This window comes from Ammodytes marinus (assembly GCF_949987685.1).
Source record: "Ammodytes marinus genome assembly, chromosome: 13".
Lineage (NCBI taxonomy): Eukaryota > Metazoa > Chordata > Actinopteri > Uranoscopiformes > Ammodytidae > Ammodytes > Ammodytes marinus.
The window spans coordinates 18,181,101-18,202,047 of record NC_137217.1 but is presented as its reverse complement, the minus strand read 5'-3'; the positions used below and the strand labels follow the sequence as shown (position 1 = coordinate 18,202,047).

The 20,947-nt window shown below is 41.0% G+C and overlaps 2 protein-coding genes across 3 annotated transcripts; both read right to left on the bottom strand.

Annotated features, from left to right (window-relative positions):
- Positions 1-388: 388 nt before the first annotated feature.
- On the bottom strand, positions 389-9,330 carry gra (granulito). 2 transcript variants are annotated; one of them, XM_080038938.1, is made up of 7 exons: positions 9,277-9,330; positions 8,256-8,337; positions 8,099-8,142; positions 3,125-3,182; positions 2,821-2,927; positions 2,672-2,730; positions 389-675 (listed from the first exon to the last, which is right to left on the bottom strand). In XM_080038938.1, the coding sequence occupies exons 2-7, from the start codon at positions 8,329-8,331 to the stop codon at positions 663-665; spliced, it is 357 nt and encodes a 118-aa protein (XP_079895064.1). In that variant the 5' UTR covers positions 8,332-8,337; positions 9,277-9,330; the 3' UTR covers positions 389-662. The 2 variants fall into 2 exon arrangements, with proteins under 2 accessions (XP_079895064.1, XP_079895063.1); XM_080038937.1 differs by having other exon boundaries at positions 9,297-9,310.
- Positions 9,331-9,969: 639 nt separating this feature from the next.
- rbm12bb (RNA binding motif protein 12Bb) lies at positions 9,970-19,603 on the bottom strand. Its single transcript, XM_080040175.1, has 2 exons — positions 19,466-19,603; positions 9,970-12,274 (listed from the first exon to the last, which is right to left on the bottom strand). Exon 2 carries the CDS (start codon positions 12,250-12,252, stop codon positions 10,372-10,374), a length of 1,881 nt encoding a protein of 626 aa, XP_079896301.1. The 5' UTR covers positions 12,253-12,274; positions 19,466-19,603; the 3' UTR covers positions 9,970-10,371.
- Positions 19,604-20,947: the final 1,344 nt, after the last annotated feature.

The window sequence follows — 20,947 nt, the reverse complement described above, 5'->3', positions numbered from 1 at the left end:
CCTGACACAGCCTCCTGTCATCTATGAGAAGATACCGGAGCCTCCGGGCCGGCTCCACCAGACTGGCAAAAAGCTTTTGTTTTTCTATTTGTAGCTATGATATGCGAGACACTTTTCAAATTACACATCACTCACTCATTTAATTCATTGTTAAAATAAAATTATTCATTATTGCAGCTTTACGTTTAATTTACATGCCAGAAAGAAAACAACAGACCACACTGTTGCGCCAAACTATCTTTTATAATAGAAGAATTTGACATGTTTTAGCAAGACACTTGATGTCACAATGCTGACATCAAGTGTCTGCATTCTGCAGTCACCAGCGAATAAAAATGATGACAATCGTCACATTCAATCTCTCTTCCTCCCGTTTCTTTTAACGAACATCAGCACCACAGCATCAATATCTTATGTTTAGAACTTTTTGAAAATATAAATACTTCACTATAGAAAAATCTGAAGATTTTAAGGGAAAAATGCAACACTCATTCATTAGCAAATAAAGTGGTTTCCAGTGTAATGTATTTGTGCAACTTCACTTCAAACAGTTATCAAAATAATAATCATGCAAATAAAATTAAACAAGAAAAGCAGTAATAAAAAAACAAAAAAACAGATATAAACACTCTTTGGGGTGGTGAACACCTGTGCAGATTTTTTCAAGGTGCCGTCCTAAAAAAAGAGAAAGAAAATAATATTGGCACATTATTATCATTGGTAACACTTTACAATAAGGTACACAAAATTGTAGTAGCTACTACATACCTACTACATAGATATGTGTTACCTACTACATAGGTTTTTTTTTGTGCTACCTATGTGTTAGGTAGCACATAGGGTTTTTTTTATTGTGTTACCTACTACATAGGTTTTTTTTTGTGCTACCTATGTGTTAGGTAGCACATAGGGTTTTTTTTTGTGCTACCTATGTGTTAGGTAGCACATAGGGTTTTTTTTTGTGCTACCTATGTGTTAGGTAGCACATAGGGTTTTTTTTTTGTGCTACATATGTGTTAGGTAGCACATAGGGTTTTTCTTTGTGCTACCTATGTGTTAGGTAGCACATAGGGTTTTTTTTTTGTGTTACCTACTACATAGGGTTTTTTTTTTGTGTTACCTACTACATATGTTTTTTTTTTGTGCTACCTATGTGTTAGGTAGCACAAAAAAAACCCCTATGTAGTAGGTAACACAAAAAAAAAACCCCTATGTGCTACCTAACACATAGGGTTTTTTTTTGTGCTACCTAACACATAGGTAGCACAAAAAAAAAACCTATGTAGTAGGTAACACAATAAAAAAAACCCTATGTGCTACCTAACACATAGGGTTTTTTTTGTGCTACCTAACACATAGGTAGCACAAAAAAAAACCTATGTAGTAGGTAACACAAAAAAAAAACCTATGTAGTAGGTAACACAAAAAAAACCCTATGTGCTACCTAACACATAGGTAGCACAAAAAAAAACCCTATGTGCTACCTAACACATAGGTAGCACAAAAAAAAAACCTATGTGCTACCTAACACATAGGGTTTTTTTTTGTGCTACCTAACACATAGGTAGCACAAAAAAAAACCTATGTAGTAGGTAACACAATAAAAAAAAACCCTATGTGCTACCTAACACATAGGGTTTTTTTTTGTGCTACCTAACACATAGGTAGCACAAAAAAAAACCTATGTAGTAGGTAACACAATAAAAAAAAACCTATGTGCTACCTAACACTTAGGGTTTTTTTTGTGCTACCTAACACATAGGTAGCACAAAAAAAAACCTATGTAGTAGGTAACATAAAAAAAAACCCTATGTAGTAGGTAGCACGATAAAAAAAACCCTATGTGCTACCTAACACATAGGTTTTTTTTGTGCTACCTAACACATAGGTTTTTTTTTGTGCTACCTAACACATAGGTAGCACAAAAAAAAAACCTATGTAGTAGGTAACACAAAAAAGAAAAAACCTATGTAGTAGGTAACGCAAAAAAAAAAACCCTATGTGCTACCTAACACAAAAGTAGCACAAAAAAAAACCCTATGTGCTACCTAACACATAGGTAGCACAAAAAAAACCTATGTAGTAGGTAACACAATAAAAAAAAACACTATGTGCTACCTAACACGTAGGTTTTTTTTTGTGCTACCTAACACATAGGTAGCACACAAAAAAAAACCTATGTAGTAGGTAACACAATAAAAAAAAACCCTATGTGCTACCTAACACATAGGGTTTTTTTTTTTGTGCTACCTAACACATAGGTAGCACAAAAAAAAACCCCATGTAGTAGGTAACACAAAAAAAAACCCCTATGTGCTACCTAACACATAGGTAGCACAAAAAAAAAACCTATGTGCTACCTAACACATAGGTAGCACAACAAAAAAAAACCTATGTAGTAGGTAACACATATCTATGTAGTAGGTATGTAGTAGCTACTACAATTTTGTGTACCTTATTGTAAAGTGTTACCTTATCATTATACTTTTCATGTTTGTGACTTACATTTTATCAAAGATACTACACTAAATTTGAAGTTTTTTTTACCAATGTAAAAATAGTAAATAGCAATCTGAATTCAATTCCAGTCAGTCTAAATAATTTTATCTAATTTGCTAGTGCATCCAAAACATTTGATGGGGTCAGGGACAGCACATTAAATTATACTCACATTTCTTCCTTCATCCCATTCCACCTCATGTTATGAAATCTCAGGTGACCAAGATCTCTCTGTTAAAACAGCATAAAAACTTAATTCCATCAAAACAGCTATAGTTATTATTTTGACCATTTACAGGACAACACCAACAGCCAACTTACTGCCTCGCTTAAGACAACGGGATGCTCTGGCAAGAACTCTGGCTTCTTCTGGGCCTCAGGACAACTTGCCAGACCAATTAAAACATCTCTTGTGTAAGATATTCGGCCTGCAAATAAATAAATGTAGGCCCATATTAAAATCAACGATTAGTAAATAAACATATATATATATTTCCTTATTTTTTTAAGGTAGGTTGTCCTACTCAAAGTTAAAACATAGGGGTTCAAATTAAATTGTCCAGCATCTGTATAGATGAACAGAAAGACATACATTTCAATAGTCATCGGACACTTTCTGTCTTACCTTCTTTTTGTTTGTGGAGGTTGACAATCTGGTAGAATTGCTCTATGCCAATATTTGTCTATAAAGCACAAAATCAGAATATTATTTCCAAATCAACTTCACAACATGCAAAGCGTATATTTATAATATATTATTAAATACACTAAAGTAATGTTAATAGTAGGGCTGTCAAGCGATTAAAAAAATTAATCTAATTAATTACAGGCTCTGTGATTAATTAATCTAAATTAATCGCATACTTATATGACACTTTTATACCTGTTTGTAAACAGCTGTATAGCCTACTACAGTTTGTTTCTCTGTCTCTCTCTCTGTCTCTCTCTCTCGCGCGCGCGCGCTCGCTCGCTCGCTCTCCGTCTCTCGTAACTTCTGTCTCCTCCCCTCAGCCAGCTTTATACATGAACTAGCGCCGAATTTTCTCAAAAAAACAAGCAGACAAAATTACGACTTTCCATCTCCCACAACAGACAGCGCTGCACTGCCACCATTTCGTAGCCTACTCATAGGCAAAAATATTGACACACACACACACACACACACACACACACACACACACACACACACACACACACACACACACACACACACACACACACACACACACACACACACACACACACACACACACACACACACACACACACACACACACACACACACACACACACACACACACACACACACACACACACACACACACACACACACACACACACACACACACACACACACACACACACACACACACACACACACACACGGGGCGGGTGCTAGACAGCTAGCAAACAAAATTGGAGGAAGATTGAGAGATATGGCCTACTACTGTTTTGAACCTAGCCTACATTGTTGCACCCATTAAATAAATAATGCACGGACACTGCGGAGAATTAAGTAAGATGTCTTCCTACCTTCATGCATCCCATAAACCGTCCATAGAGCCCTCGAGTCGGCCCCTTTCCCTTGCTTCTCTCTTTACCTTTCTCCCTTTAACCCACGCGCCCGGCCCGGCGAGCTACAGGTGCAGCTCCGCACCACTTTTGCACCGGGTCAAAAGGCATTATAGAAGTGCGATTAATCTGCGTTAATTTCTTTAATCGCGTTAATTTTTCTGTGATTAATTAATCTAAATTAACGCGTTAATTTGACAGCCCTAGTTAATAGTAAAGAATGCTAAGCATGACTAAAATATTGGATAGTTGAAATTAATCTTTGATAATACATTGGAAAGAAACTAAAAAAAGATTTTAATGAGTATTCAAAACAACAAATTAAAGAACAAAATATAGTCGCTACACTTTTGCTTTGGCTCCAATTTGTCAGGGACTTGAACAGACGCATACCCAAAATCCAGGGCATCCCAAACATGCTCAATGGTTGACATGTCCAGTGAGTATGCAGGCCATGCAAGCACTGGGATTGTTTCAGCTTCAAGGAATTGTGAACAGATTCTTGCACCATATTGCTGTGTATTATCATGCCGCAACATGAGGTATTGATAGTGGATGAATGGCACATGATCCTCAGGATATTGTCACTGTATCCCTGTGCATTCAAAATGCCATCTATAAATGCACCTGTGTTGGGTTGTCCGTATCATATGCCTACCCACCGCCACTATGGGCCACTCTATTCACAATGTTCACATCAGCAAACCGCTGACCCACATGAAACCATATACGCTGTCTGCCCAGTACAGTGAAAACCAGGATTTATCTGTGAAGAGGACACTTCTCCAAAGCGGCAGACGCCATTGAAGGAACGATGGCGGATGTGGAGGTCCTGGGCTGGCGTGGTTACATGTGGTCTGCGAATGTGAAGCCGTTGGATGTACTGCCAATCAATTATATAGTTAGATTACTTATGCCTCGTTTCCACCGAGTAGAGCGGGTCGGATCGGAGCGGCTCAGAGCGGGACAGCTCACTTTTAAGAATCTCGGTGTTGTTTCCACCGCCGACCCTACCCTTACTGGTAGGGCGGGGTTTAGGCTGGACTGTGATAGCCGCCGCCAGAATGTGGGTCAAACTATCAGGCTGTGGAACAACTGTGGTCAAGCCAGCGGTCTCTTGTTTTTGCTTGGTCAAACCAGCCGCTTCTTTATTTATTCCCCCCGTGTTGTGAGCACAGAGACGGCTCGGTGCAACTGATAAGAGACAGTGAGCGAACAGCGCTGGCTGCGGCAGCTACGTGACGTCGTAGCAGTGGGACACAGTGTAGCCAACTGATTCATTTAATGACGAGGAAAAACACCACACAATAAACAGTGCCGCGCTCACATTTTCGCCAAAACTCTCTTCACTCTAGCCGAGGTGACTACAAACGGCGGAAATGATTCAAACCAGCCGCTTCTTTGTTTATTCCCCCCGTGTTGTTGTGAGCGTGTATTTACTACTATCTATGGCGTAAACACACAGAGACAGTGAGCGAACAGTGCTGGCTGCGGCCGCTACGTGACTATGGGACACAGTGTAACCAACTGATTAATTTATTGACGAGGAAAAACACCACAAAATAAACAGAGCTGTGCTCACATTTTCGCCAAAACACAAGACTATCTTCACTCTTGCCGAGATGACTACGCATGGCGGAAATGATTCTTTCGACCAATCAAATGACGGCAGTGTGTAGCTCCGCCTTTTAGGCACCCTTTCAGGCGGCTAGTACCCCTACGGAGGAGTACTGAGATTTGGAGCGGCTCAGAGCGGTTAGGTGCGCTTAAACCGTACCCTACCCAACTTTTGGCAAGTGAAAAGCCAAACTACCCGGACCGAACCGCTCTACTCGGTGGAAATGAGGCATTAGAAATGTGGGACCATCGGGTTGTGGGAACATAGATACACTCTCATTGTGGTGATCACAGCTGACTGCTGTGCGCTCCTCCTCCTTTTGCCACTCCCACTCCCTCTGTTCTGTGGCACACCTGGTCTGCATCATCAATCAACGCACCTACTTCACCTCTGGCTTCCCTGCTGTCGTCGCCAGATCGTACCATGCACTACAGTGGTAACTATTCACGCCTGGCTCCAGTTATTCTACCTCGCTCATCTCGTTGTCTCGTGTTTTGTGATCACCACCCTAACGCTGTTTTTTCCTCTGCCTGCAGTTACCCGGACCACTACCTCCAGCTTACCTACCTGCTTCTCCGCCCCGGCTTCCCCACTCACCACCTGCTCCCCCACCTCGTTAAATAAACCTTTTTTTATTATATCATACTACTGCCCCTGTCTGCTCTTGGGTCCAGTACAAATCGTAACAGAACGATCTGGCCAAGATGGACCCAGCGGAATTTGGCAAGATCCGTGGAGCTCTCGCCGCCCAAGGCATTCAGGTGGCTGAGCACAGCGAGATTAGCCAGAGATACTGATAGTAACTTTTCACGTTGCATAGTCAAAGAGCTCAGTCACTGATGTCAATAACAGGGTCCAAAAAGGAATAGCCTAACTAGTATTCTGTATGTGTGAAGGGCCTTCTATGTGTGAATTATACTTTGTTCATAAAAAAGTAGCTATCCACCCTTTATCTTTTGAAATGGGCCCCTCCATCATAGAACATGGGTCTGCAGACCAATCTACTGTTTTTACAGTTGCAAAGTAAAGAGTGCTGCCTGTTTAAGAAAAATCTGAAAAATAATGTTCCTTCTGCATCTCAGGATTTGATATAGCCTCTAAAAGTTCCTCTCAAAGTGCACCAGATTGATAGCCTGGCATTCCCAGACCTGCCACTAGGCGCTGGCAAATTAAATTTGCTGCGCGTGTTGGTCTGGACACGCTCCGTTGAAGCTTTATCAAGAGCCAGAAATCTGGCGGGCGCGCCAGAGCCCCTTATATGGTACTCTGGGGAGGACGTAACCGGATGACGACAGTGACGTGCATGCGACGTCGAAGCCGTGATAGTAAACATCAGAGATGGCTGCGGATATGTTGTGTGAGTTTGAGACTGCTTTGGCCTCGACCCTTAACGATTTGGAAGACGGCACTCAAATCTTTCATTAGCAAGTAAGTGGAATGTTCTATTTTGCCAACCGACAACGGCAAACGTTTAATTTAACAGTTTAACAGCTGTTCGCTAAACGAAAGGGGCTTACGTCGCCTTGTGCATCGCTCTGATTGGTTGTAGTGCTATCCAACTGCGTGCAGTGGCATTTGAAATGCACGAGTAGGAGCCGCCCCTTGAGTTGGAAATTACTATTGATCGTCGCCAGACCCTCTATCGTTCAAGATATCAGGGTCTGGATTTCCAGGCTACCAGATTGATGCATTTTACTTTAAAAAGGTAAAAAAAAAATCTGGGGGGGCATGCCCCCGGACCCACTAACAAGGTACAGGGTCCCTCCAACAGTATCCCAAAATCCTGTGGGAAACCCTGACTTCCTTAATATGTTGTTGCCATTAAATGTATGTATCTATGTGGAAAAGTCAGTGTACCTGACTGGATAAGGGACGAGTGGGGGGCCCTTTAAGAGTTTGTGCCCAGGGGCCCATTATCTCATAATCCGTCTATGCTTGGGTCCAGTACAAATCGTAACACTCATATCAGCAATGAAGAAGTGTACACTAACACAGAACAACACATTTGTTGACAGAATTTGAGAGAAATAGGTCTTAAAAAAAGTATTCGACCTTTCACTTCAGCTCATGACAAATTGGAACAAAAACCAACTTGTTAATTATTATTTTTTTTTTTTATCAAAATCTTTTTATTTGGTTTTATGATATTACAGAGTGCCAGGTTGTTATTTTGTTACATATAGTTGAAATGAAAAGAATAAATGAAAAAACTTGTTTATATTTTTGTTCAGTGTAAGTCATTTATCATGCAAAAATGCTCGTCTGGTTTGGTTGTATGATTTGCAAGCAATTTGAAGGAGAGTGTGACAGCAATTTAAACCATTTCTAAACATGTACGGAAGATAAATTCTTGAGAATAGATTAACAGAATAATCAATAATAAAAATAAAAAAATTGTAAGTTTCTTACCTCTTGATCAATTTCCTCCATGAGTGCATGTGTCGAGTTCGTCTCTGAAAATAAGTGATATAATTCTCAAATGAGGATGCCTTTAAATATATAAAAGCAATTATTTTCAAACCTCTAAACCACCCCCAAGTCTGACCAAATGGTATGGACCACTTACCAACTTTGAGGGAGCGGCGCAGGGGTCTGGCAGGCTCCAGGTGTTTTTTTAGGATTTGTCTCCTTGATACCTCCATCCTGACCTGGTGTCAGTAAGGTTCAAACATGTTTTAATTATACTAACCTGAACACAGCTTCCTCATCCCATTCATGCAAAGGGGCTATGTATTACAAGAAACAGAACTGCTTTGTGTTTCATACTTTACTTAGAATGTATTTTTATTTAGATGTCATCTTCCAGTCATGTTCCACTGATATTTTTACCTACTCATTGCGGGCTATGTAGACTGAATACTTATGATCAAACTAATTCAGACTGTCATAAGTAAGCTATCCTACATAATTTGTCTGCAATTTGAAATGTTTCAAATGTATTTAAAAACAATACTAGTTAGAAGAAAAAAAACATTTAGTAGTTACTGACCAATGCGATGTCTCAGGCTGAGTGTAGCAGAACAGCTAACGTGAGTAGTAACGAGCACACACCATTTAAATTGTCCTTATCAACGCTAGCTTAAGTAAGTAAAACTGTAAATTTAAGTAACAAATTAATCATCTGAGAACAATAGTTGTAAACGTTTCTTTAAAAACCCCTTGCCTGCCATAATTGTGCGTTGAAGAAGCAACGTTGGGAAAATACTTTTTGCCCATCACAAACTATTTCATGGCAGACATCTGTAAAGCCATGGGCAGCGTGACAACTATAAGAGAGGGCTACCATTAGCTCTTCATTTTAACGGTCACGAACCACCGCTTATTCAACGGCCCGAACTGTGTAAGCGATCAGACGCGGTACTTTAACATTAACCTGACAGAAACAAGACAGCAACTGCAGATAAGTTAACGTGAATGTGAGTTGGGTGATGGCAAATGCAACTTAGCAATGGTGCAACAGTTTGAAATCTTTGAAAACGTAATTCTAATAGCGTTGACCTATAACAAGCAATTACTCAATTACCGAGTTACAAGTTCTGAGTCTAATTATTTTTCTTTCAAAACTAAAATCGTCATGTATTATTCACCTGCAGTTCTAGACAATTACCTCAGCGTTTGGGGTTTTCTGCCTCCCTTCGCCGCTGGCATGCATGCGTGGTGATGATCACGCTAGCAAAGCAAACACTAACTTCCTGTGAGCGACTTCAAAATAAAACATTTATTAGTGTGCAAGGTCAAAATGTCAATACCTGCAGACCACAGAAGGGGGTGAGGGGCATACCTCTGATAATAGTCACGTGTGGCGTATGTTCAATAAGGCAAATTGTTGAAAGCATTTTTTGTTGCATACATCAAACTTGATTTTCTAAAACATGTGTTGATGAACATGAAACTGCAAAGGTACAGTTTCATTTTAAATGTTTTTGTGAAAAGGAAATAGTTCAAAATGCATTACACGTATTAGAATGTAGGCTAATTATCACGTATTTGTAATCTTTTTTTGTGTGCGAAAGACCTTTCTTTTTTAAGTGACCATATGTAAATTCTGGAGGTTTTTCTTCTAATCACTGCTGTAATACAATTAGCTTTTTGGACTAATGTATTCTAAAGTAAACACAACTTCTTGAATTAACATTCTATCATGTCAGGAAGAATACTCAGGGGTATCCCATTCCACATAATCTCAAAAATACCAGTATATTTTGAACTTTATATACACAAGGTTGATGACAGCAACTGATGGATCTGTGAAGAAAAACAGACAACCCAAGAAGTATAATGTATACATTTCTTTAATAAAAAAAAAAAACATTTCACTGTGACCAAATGTAGCTTTTTTTTTATTTCACTGTTGCTTGTTAAATTAAGACAACATTTCAATAATATAACCTAAAAACTAGGATGTCACTATCAAGATGAACATTGAATAGAAAACTTGTTTAATCAAAATACTATATGGCCTAATCAAAATGATTTTTAAATGCAATTGAAAAATGCAGAGGAGAACAAACAATATATTGCTAAATTTGCTGTATTCACAACCACATGCAGTAATGCCACAATTATAAGAAAAAAAAGGAGATGCTTTGCTTCCTTTAAATTAACTTGGCTTCCATCAACATTGTGTATTTTTCCAAACCACTATGCCACACATTAGGTGCCGTCAAAAGCAATGTCAAACTTCACACAAGTAGTAGCCGTATTTTTCTTGGACCTATTGGTCTTCCACTAAGTTCCTCAACTGCTGTTAGTGCTTCCTGATGGGACTCGAATACAGCAGTTGCAGAGCCTTTAGGTCTTCCACTCTGGTCATACTGCAGTGTAACGGATCCAGGGATAATGCGATATCCATAACAGAAGTCATAGATTTCTTCACTTTTGACTTGGAATGGCAAGTTAAGTAGCTGTACACAGGCAGGTCGATTCAGAGTCTGCACAGAAGCACCAAAGCCAGCACGAACACCATCAACTCCGTCTTGTTGAGCATAAGGGCCCACTGTGTAGGGCTCATAATCAGAGCCTCTTTGGAGCCTGGGCTGTACATTTGTCATTGGTATATTATCACGAGGACCCCTAAAGTCAGGATACTCAGTTTCACGAGGGTGATAGGATGCCTCGCTGCTCCTACCGGAATACTGCCTCTCTCTTGGCAGTGGCTCTTGCAACATTGGAGGCTCAACACCCAACTCACGCATCTGAAAACGCGAGATGCATTTCAGTATGACTTCTGACCCAAGAAACCTTTGTCCATTGAGGGAGAGTGCCCTTGTAGCCTCTGCCTCAGATCGGAAGAGAACCAAAGCCTTCCCAACACCAGCACCTTTATGGTCACGCAGTAAAGACACCTTGTCCTCAGTGATATTTAACCCAAGGAAGAAGTCCACAACCTCAACTTTCCGTACATCAAATGGCAGGTTCCGCACAAATAGACACACTTTCTCAGCGTCATAAGCATCACCGGGCTGAGATGGAGTCCCCTCCTCTATTCTTCTCTCTGTTTCCAGAAGGGCGATCATTTTCTCTCTTGAGATTGGGCGGGTATTTACCCATCGGTTGAAAAAATTTCTCTTTTCCTGAGTTAAGGCATCACAATAGTCACGCAGACTCTTGAACAGCACAAACGAAGACCTAGTTCTTCTCCCATCAGTGCCTATCAAGTGCAAGATTTGGTCGTCCTGAAGCTTTGCATTAGGAAAAAGATTTTTTATGTCATCTTTTTCCACGGCAAAGGAGAGATTTTCCAACAGAACGCAATACTCGTCATCAGAAGGAACCACTGTCCTTTGGGCTATAGGGGATGGTGATCTTGCATGATGTTGTAGATTCCTCTGATTGCGAAGAGGGGATCTGTCCCTTTCAAAGTTGTTGACCATGTTGACAGCCATTGACACCGTACCAGCAGCCCGATACCAATCTCCTTCAGTTGTTGCGGAAATCTCCACATACCTTGATCCGATGTATCCCTTATGTCTCTTTAGGCCCTCGTGTGCATCGTGTCCGGTTGCGAATTTGACCAAACCCTGCCCATTCTTTTTACCTTGTTCATTTGTTAACAAGATTATTCCATCAATGAGTAAACCACTGAAAAAATCACGGACATCATCTTCAGTCACAGCGAAAGGCATTCCTTTGAGAAACAAATGCAAGACGTCTGCATTAGTGTTTGAAGCTCCCTGGTGCTGGGGGGGAGGGGTAAGACCTGATTGGCTGCTTGATCTCCTGCCCACCTCAGGGTCCACAGATCTTCTAGCACGTCTTGTATTTTCCTCAAGTAGCCGCGTTTGGTCTCGCTCAGCATTTCTTGTACTTCGTTCCAACAGGTTCTTCATCTCCGTTTTACTACTTAGTATCAACTTTACAGCCGCACCCTTAATGCAACCCCCTGAACGCATCATGGCTCTTCTTGCATCTTCATCTGAAGCAAAGATAATGAAAGCTTCTTCTCGCTCCCCGCCAATTACATGCACCCCTCCATCTGGAATTTTGAGGCCAGTGAAGAACTTGCGAATATCCTCAGAGCCTGCTGTGATTCTCAGACCCTGTAAACGGATGACGACCGCCATGCTGAAGCACAAACAACAGCACCTGCAGACAGAAGGGAATAGAATATCATTATTGCCAACAGAGCTCCTCTAGCTCAGCGTACATTTCCGGGCATTCCAAAAGAACACCACTGAACTGTAACAGCAATGTGAGACACACGACATCAGAGAAAAGGGACACCATTATGATCAAAGTTTTAATACTGACAAATTCAAATGTTTGAGTTCTCCTAGCTCTCACTCTACAGTGGAAAGCCCGACAAAGAACAGCTGCACACAGCTAGATTGAGTCAAATGTGAAGTACAAACAACTTCCAAACAATTCCAACCAAAATTATATTTACTGTCAAGCAAGTTCCATATAAAAATATTTAAACCAATGGAAGAGCTTAATGCTCAAAAATCAAAATACAAAGTCACCCAATCTATCTCGCCCAATCTACCTTTCTTGCAGATACATTTTAATCAATCCCATTATATGAAAAAAATCAACTATATTGTTGAATTATTGTACAGAAAATGTTGGGCACTAACAGAAACTATTAAAATCCATCTCATAAAATTCCACTAACGCAGTATATTTCAAATAATTAAAAAATGTTTAAACCACTACTGGCGTAACTGACAAAAAGTATACATCTTAAAAATAAAATGTTTTAAAGCCAGTTTTAAAATGAAACTCATAGCTTTGCATCCTTTGGAATGCAGCATTCCATAGAGGACTTACTTTAGCCAACATTTCATGTTCGTAAAACTATTAATGGATCAACCAGACCTTGCATAAAGCAGCGGTTGGTCAAAAACTTTCAAGTTGACCACAAAGCATTTCCACTCATTTTACCATCAAGGTGATCAATAATGCCCCTTTCCCACCAGCAAAAAAACCTGCTTAATCCCGCAAACATCCATTTTGTCTGCTGTGTGATGGCGTGCAATCCAAATTTGCTCCCAGGTCAAATGTCTGCAGTAGACTCGGGTATTAATCAGCTTCACCTACCATTAGCATTTATGTGAACATCACACCGGGATAAACCCACTAATTTGCACGATGAAATGGGCGCCAACGTCCAAACGTGCTGGCAAGCGTGCACATCGCTTGCATGCTCAACATTCTACAAGTACTAAAGAGTCACAAACATATAAAAATATAAGGTAATGTTGACTACAACTTGGTTTCCATGCTGCTTTATGCTGTTCATATTCCTTTTTCCAGCTGGTTCTTGACATCCAACATCATAACCTCAAACTTGACTCACCGCGTTGTCTGCCGGCAATCAGACCCAGGTCTGCTTACACTGTAAAAGTGGGAAATCGCCTATTTTGAGCAAGTTTATCTGAATTTAAAAACCCAGCGTCTACACACTAATTTGGGTGAGAAAAGGGTATAACACCACCAGGGTTGAACACGTCAATACCCTATCCAACCAGTATTTTTCAATGCAATGAAGTGGCCTTCGGAATGGGATGACCTCGTTGATCTAGCATGAATGTAGTCTTCAATTGCAGACTTGGACATGCAGCAACATCACTGTTGACATTGCGGCCTGTGTTGTCGCTACATCAGTAGCAACTAAGAATCAATCTATCATCTCCAAGTCTTTCGCCAAGAACCACAGGACAAAATGCGCCAAAAAGACAATTAAAACTGGCATTTCATTTCGTAAACTGTTCATTTGTGTTGATCTCTAAATCCATGCATACGAGCCACAAGGAAAACCCAACTTCTCCGCATATGAGCTGTAAAGCGCTGAATATAGGATGTTTTGTCACTCAAAAAGGTTCAAGCACAGCATCCCTCCCTTGTTCCTTCTCCTCCAAAAGTGATTCCAAAATATTCTAATGGCGGCAAAAACACCTTTTTAGATTGCATAGTTTCACAGGAATCCATCTAGATATCTTGTGCACTGTTCATTGCAGAAGCTTGTTCTGGTTAATCCAATAGTGACAGTGTCCCCGTTTCATGCCATTTACTTGTCATGCTCTGCTTTCATCAGCAATATTTCCTCCTTGGTATAGTTTAGCGCAAGATGATACAGTACAACAGTTGTTCCGTAGAAAGTGATCTTCTCATCGAGGCTCCATATATTTGGTGGCAGTATCTTGTAATGTGTTCCCATTTCTGCATTGGTTTTGAGGTTCATTAGTAGGGATGCACCGAACATTCGGCCACCGAAAAAGTTCGGCCGAAAATGGCAAAATAAGTAATTTTCGGTTTCGGCCCGAAACAGTTAAAAAGCCGAACAACATTACCGAAAATTGGCGAACTAAATGACACTAAGGAAATATGTTTTTAAAAGAGCTGCGCGCTTGTAAACCAGGAAATTGCATTAAAGAGAGACGTAAATTTACGCAGTTTGTAAGGTCCGTGCATGAAAATGTCAGAGTCCAGTGTGGAGGCATTTTTTCAAACTGGATGAAACACGGCGCAGACAGTGCAATGCTTTGCAGCATAAAGTTAAAACGCTCGTCCAAGACTGCAGTGTTAATTTTGGCAGCACATTCTGATTTAGTCCTATTCTAGTCATCTGAAATCTTTTAGTCTTAGTCTACTAAATATAAGCAGATTTTAGTTGACTAAATCTACAGCGGACTTAGTCGACTAAGTGTTTATTTCTTCATTGAATGGTATTAAGTTTTGAATATGCAATACACACACAGATGTAATGGTTGTAATACAAAACATGTATTCTATTTCATTCGTAATAATCTGACATACAGTCAGTGTACGTGACTGGATAGGGGAGGCTTTAAAGGTCAGGACACACCAGTCCGACATGTTCCGACTACGCAAAAAATGGAGTCGGCCGTTTCAGGAAGCTCCAGTCTTCCCGTCGCGGCCAAAGAACACACCGAGACGACTGTTTATTTTCCGTACGCTCGCGGGACGTAATGTCTCCACAACAGCAGGCGGCGCTAATCTGTATTGTGGCCCGAAAAAATACGAAAGCCGGAAATGATTGGACATCTCTCTAGAGCATAAACATAGATAGAAATACGTATTTATATTTATGGACCATAAGAGCACAATTTTTAGCAGAGAGTGTCGAGCATGGTGTCGAGCAGTCAACAAGGGTTGATGCATGTGAGTACTCTCAAAACGAAACGAACAAACACATTACAACGATGGCTAGCTGTTGTTAGCTGTTTGTGCTACCCGCCTCACTTCCGGGCTTCACTGATTCGCTAGCCCTCCACCAATCAAATTGCTCCAAATGAAAGACGGTCGGCCGCCATTGAACATGTTCAATCGGCGGCCGACAGGCTCAAAACAAGCCCGACGACCTCTACGTCGGCCGACGTCACGGCACACACCAAACAGATTTGTCTTTTTTTTTGACGACGGCGATTATCGGACTGGTGTGTCCTGGCCTTAAGAGCCTGTGCCCAGGAGCCCATTATCTCCTGATCCGTATATGAACCAACTGGATTTCACAATATTTTTTCTTTTTGCGGGGAGCATGCACAAGCATCATTTATAAAAAATTGAAAATAAAGAAAATAAAAAAAATAAGTGGGGGGCCCCACACTAGGTCTTGAAACGGGCCCCGAGATCGTTAAGGCCGCCCCTGGGCAGCAGCAGCAGCGTGCTGATAAAACTGAGCAACAGCGCTTTCCTTTAAGCAACACTGCTGCCGCTGTGTGTGTTCGGACTTCTTTTGCATCAAAGCCTTTTTGATAATAAAATTAGAGGTTTTAATTGAACGCTGTCCATGCGTCGGAGTTGATTGTAACTTACTCGGGTGAAAACAGAAACTAACGGAGGGAGGCGGCAGTTTCACAGTTCATTTCCTATATAGTTGCGCAGTGAGTTTGGGGACATGGCTCTGTGTGTTCAAGCTCGAGACACAGCCTACTACAAACAGATCGCGGAACTTAGCCGTTCCCCTAGACAACATTAACGGGCAGGATATCCCTGACTATCATTTTGTCCATCAAACCACAGAGTTTTTCTGCACAGCGGCTCACTCCACCCGCTCACACTGGCGCGTTCTCCCGTCGATTTTCACCGACACAGGGTTGCATTCGCTGCTTTGCACCGCTTCTTCCCAACTTGTCCCACAAAAAGAGTAGTTCTGATAGGATCTGTTCTCCATTCGTCCCGCCCTAACAGTTTCGTCTCGTTCCTATTCGTAGACTATAGTGTCAGTTATATTCGTCTCAGTCTTCGTCATCATATCTGCCTTTTTATTTAGTTTTTGTGCATGAAAAAGGTTCGTTGACGAATATTTTTCGTCATAGTCTACGAAATTAACACTGCAAGACTGATGTTTAATCACCTTAGAAACACAAAAAACTTGCGCGAGCGAAGCAGCGATTCACCCGGTGAAACTCTGTGACAGACAGTGTGACAGTTGGTAACGGTGTCATTCACAGTGACACCTCGCCGATGAGGGCCGCCACGCAAAAAAAAAAACTTTAGTTTGACAGCTAAAATTATAACCGGATATATCCTGTCCGTTAGCGCTGTTGGGGGAAAAGGCTCCTACGATCTGATTGCATTTCTTGAGCCTGAATACACAGAGCTATGTCGGAAAACTGACAGCGCGACTAAATATATGTCCAGCGAGCCGCCTCCCCCCGTTAGTTTCAGTTTACAGACGAAAAAGTTACAATCCCCTCCTAAGCATGGACATCTTTTAAAGCCTCTCATTGTTATGATCAGGGCTTTGATGCAAATTCTGAAGTCTGAACATTACGGTGGGAGCTGTGGTGCAGTTTTTTTTTAGAGCAACTCAACCTGCACTGCAAAAAATTAATAAAGTCGATCTTTTTGTAGATTTATCCTCATATTAATCAAGGTAAAAATCTGTGAGGGGTTCACAAATTAATTCCTAGTAAAATTAAAATTTTACTCTTAGATTTGAAGGTTTTACTGTTTATTTATTTAGGGTTGCTTTTTAGTTGTAGGCTATGTTTGAGGAGAACATTTGGGAGTTAATGTATGCAATGTTGAAATAATTGACTATATAATAAACAAAACTGCAAAAGCCTCTTTCGGTATTCGGTTTCGGGGAACTGTTTAATTTTATTCGGTTTCGGCCAAGAATTTTCATTTCGGTGCATCCCTATTCATTAGTGATTCTCTAGTCTCGCAAAGCCAGACCAAACTACAGCAAGTAGTAGGGTCTGGAAGCACTCCGTTTAGAGCCGTCTATTCGGGTGGGGAAACCGGGGAAACTGGGCTAGCCTGTTTGTATTTGTTTAAACCAATCACAATCATCTAGGGCGGGGCTAACCCCGGGAAGCAGCAGCGGTGTCCTGCAAAATAGTGCCGGGGGGGGACTTATTTTGATGGAACGTCTTTACGTCCAGAGACTGTCAGAGAAATGGCTAAACCCGCAAACGCCACACAAAAACTATTAAAGACAAAAGGAATATACATAGTGTGTTGCTTTCTAACCAGCATGTCAAGACACCATACACTTTAGCCCCCGAGGAGCTCACGGGATAACTTAACCGGAGTTAACTAGCCACCCACGTAGTGTTATCTCTGGTAACATTATCATCGGCGGTTGAGAGGACGGCTACGGCGGTCGAGTAGAATTTTTAGCATTCGAGAACTTATGTCACCACCTCCTATCGCTGTAGTCAGAGCCGTAGTCCGTCTGTTTACAGGCAGAACAGGGTTTTGACGTTGTGAGCGCTACACCAACTGCAGCAAGTAGCCGTAAGAGTTGCTAGGTGATAGTGGAAGCCGTTGGAATCTTTCCCCGTCGCTAAAACACCGCTGCATAGTCCCTAATTCACCAAAGAAAGGGAACGGCGGATCTTAATCTAGCTGGTTATAAGGTCCGGTGCTCAATTCAAACCCCCACGCTTCATTTTCCAGAGTTTATGAGGGTATTTCTGCCCGGGGGTAGTTGTACAATGAAGTTGGACAGCTAGGCTAAGCTAGGATGCATCCCGGACCGCCGCCGCCAATATTATTATCCCGAAGTATCGCCACACTTTATATCTGTCTACAGTAATGTGACTTCTCACACCCTGTGTGTGTGTGTGTGTGTGTGTGTGTGAGAGAGAGAGCGCTGCACATAAGCACACGGGTTGACTGAGCGAATTGTTTCCGAATTTGAGGGGGATCACAATAGGGGAAAGCCAGCAACCGGGGGCTGCGTAGCTTTTCGACGCAAGCGAATAGACGCTGGCGGAAGTGGTCATGCCAGACTAGTGATTCTCTAAACTTATGTCGTTAACTAACAAAACATATCTCTGTAAAACAGTTTTGTTTTTTCACAACAAATTAATGATCTAGTTATCTATGCGAAATAACTCAAAGTAACTCAAAGTAATACAAGCCACGGGAAAACAGAAAATACAAAGTATTATTCAATGTGCGTGCAGTGCTTCCATACATTGCATCTGCTCTTGTGTTTCAAAAGCAATGTGAACTGAACTCCACCATGACTCTCTGACCTTTGCCACTGGCACCAAAACCTCAGAACTGCTGGCGCAAACCCTTACAAACTGGCCCAATTCTCACTAAAGAAAAATTAGCAATGGCTGTGTAGCAAATCGATTGTCATTTAACTAAAGCTTCCATGTTGGTCTTGATGCGTATACATTTGCCACGCCAATCTTTAAAGGTGGATTGAGCGATTCAGGAGAACGCTTATTCTCAAAATCACTTTGTCAAAATCATTGAATATCTCAATATCCGACCGCTACCTGTCAGTATACCCCTACCTGTATGCGCTGACACAAAATCTGTTGTTACACAGCCTAGGCTCTGGAAACGGGTATCGTAAACAAAGTGTATTTTAACGGAGCACACACAGTAAGTACTAAGTAGGCCTACAGGTAATGGATTTTGAGAAGATATTTAATTATTTTGACAAATTCTCTAGAATCGCTGACTGCACCTTTAAGTTAAAATTTCCCCTAATTTGAATTAGATATCCAAAAACGCAATATTATCACACACAGTAATAACGTCATCTTTACGAACACCGCCATTTTAAAGCCAACCAAGTGACTTTGCATTACGCGACAAAACGACAATCTGAAGCTACAACAAGATTGGGTTCAATACAACCTAACACACACCATTCGTCTGCCAGGAAGGTGGAATACATTGCAAACAACCGTTCAACCAATCGTTCAAATGTTAAGCTAAGCTAACATTAGCTATGAACCCATGAGGCCAGTGGGACTAGAGCTTTAGCGGTAGCTCGTTATGAATATATCCTTAATTTCAACACCGAGATATAGCTGCCTAACCAGCGACTAGACTTACACAATTGACAAGCACAGACTCTCGTGAACAATCGGCAATAGGGGATGGATCAGATCAGTTAAGATTGACTTGGAGCGGCTATCGTCTCTCAATCGCTCTCAATATCAAAAAATGTGTTGTCTTCTTCTTTGTCGTCGCTTCCTGATCCTGACAGTGTTGCCAACTCTTCAGTAAGGAAAGTAGCTATTGGCTGTCCTAGAAGTCGCCAGATGACGTCATCGCCTAATTTGCATATTTGTAGACAGGGGTTTTATACAGTAATATTTGAATAGATGAGGTTCTAGTGTTATGAACGTGACAATCGCATAAACAACCAACGTGATGTTAAGTCTAGCAGTAATCATACATGCTCATAGTTTTAAAAAAGCACTGCATGACATTTTGAATTGCACTAGTCTTATAGACTGTAAAAGAGGAGGGGGGGGGGGGGGGCTTCTAATACAACTGCTAATAGGGATGCTAACGGAACACTAGAGCGGAGAGGTGTATCTCCTGCTCTGACCGCAGCTGGGAGGGGCTGCTGCGCGAGGACCGGGCCGCCTGTCAGTGCTCTGGGAAGGGGGAAGGGCCGTGGAGGCTCCCGCTCTATGGTTGAGAAGCGTTAAAAGTGATACTTGCTTTGGCGAAAAAGTCACCAATAACACCAGAAAAAAAAGCTAGATTTGTCGCTTGTCGTTGTTTTGGAAAAAAAAATCGCCAGGGGGGCGAAAAGTCGCTAAATATAGCGACAAAATCGCTAAGTTGGCAACACTGCTTCCTGAGGCTTCTTCTTCTTTGCTTCCAACAGCGGGCTTCAAAGCACCGTGGTCGAGGATGCATGCCGCCACCTACTGTACCGGCATGTACAATAACATGACTTAATGATTTTTTTGTTTTGTTTTGTTTACTACATTCAATTTCATTCAGCTCATGTTAATATTTAAATGAAGTTCTTCCTATATCTATTTATCTGTCCCCTTTCCCGAACAGACATTTGTTCTACACTATTTGATATAATATAATAATCATAATCCTACATGTTTCACTAATTTGTATTACTAAATTTAATTTAATTTAAACTTTATTTATACTCTAGAGATCAATTGGGGTCTGTGAAAACATCGTATTAAATGTAATATTTGAGAGTAATGTTGTGTTTACATGTTCATACGAAATTCTGTCACTGTGATATAAGTAGCACATATCTTCTCTGTACACTACATTGTGCAGTGTTTTCCTACTTAAGCCTATTTATAATAGGCCTATCATTGGTTCACTTACTTACCTGTATGTGTTTACTTATTTTAATTGTAGCCTATATGTTTCTTATTTTACTATGCATTTGTTTAATTATTGTATGATGCCACTCTGCTATGGATATCCCTTTTTTCTTACCTGGCTTATAACATTGTGTTGCGCTCTCGTTCATCTTCCGTGCTCTTTTTTCTCGCTTTTTTTAAAATAAGAAAGTAATGTCATTATTTAAGTTTAGTGTAAAGAAGG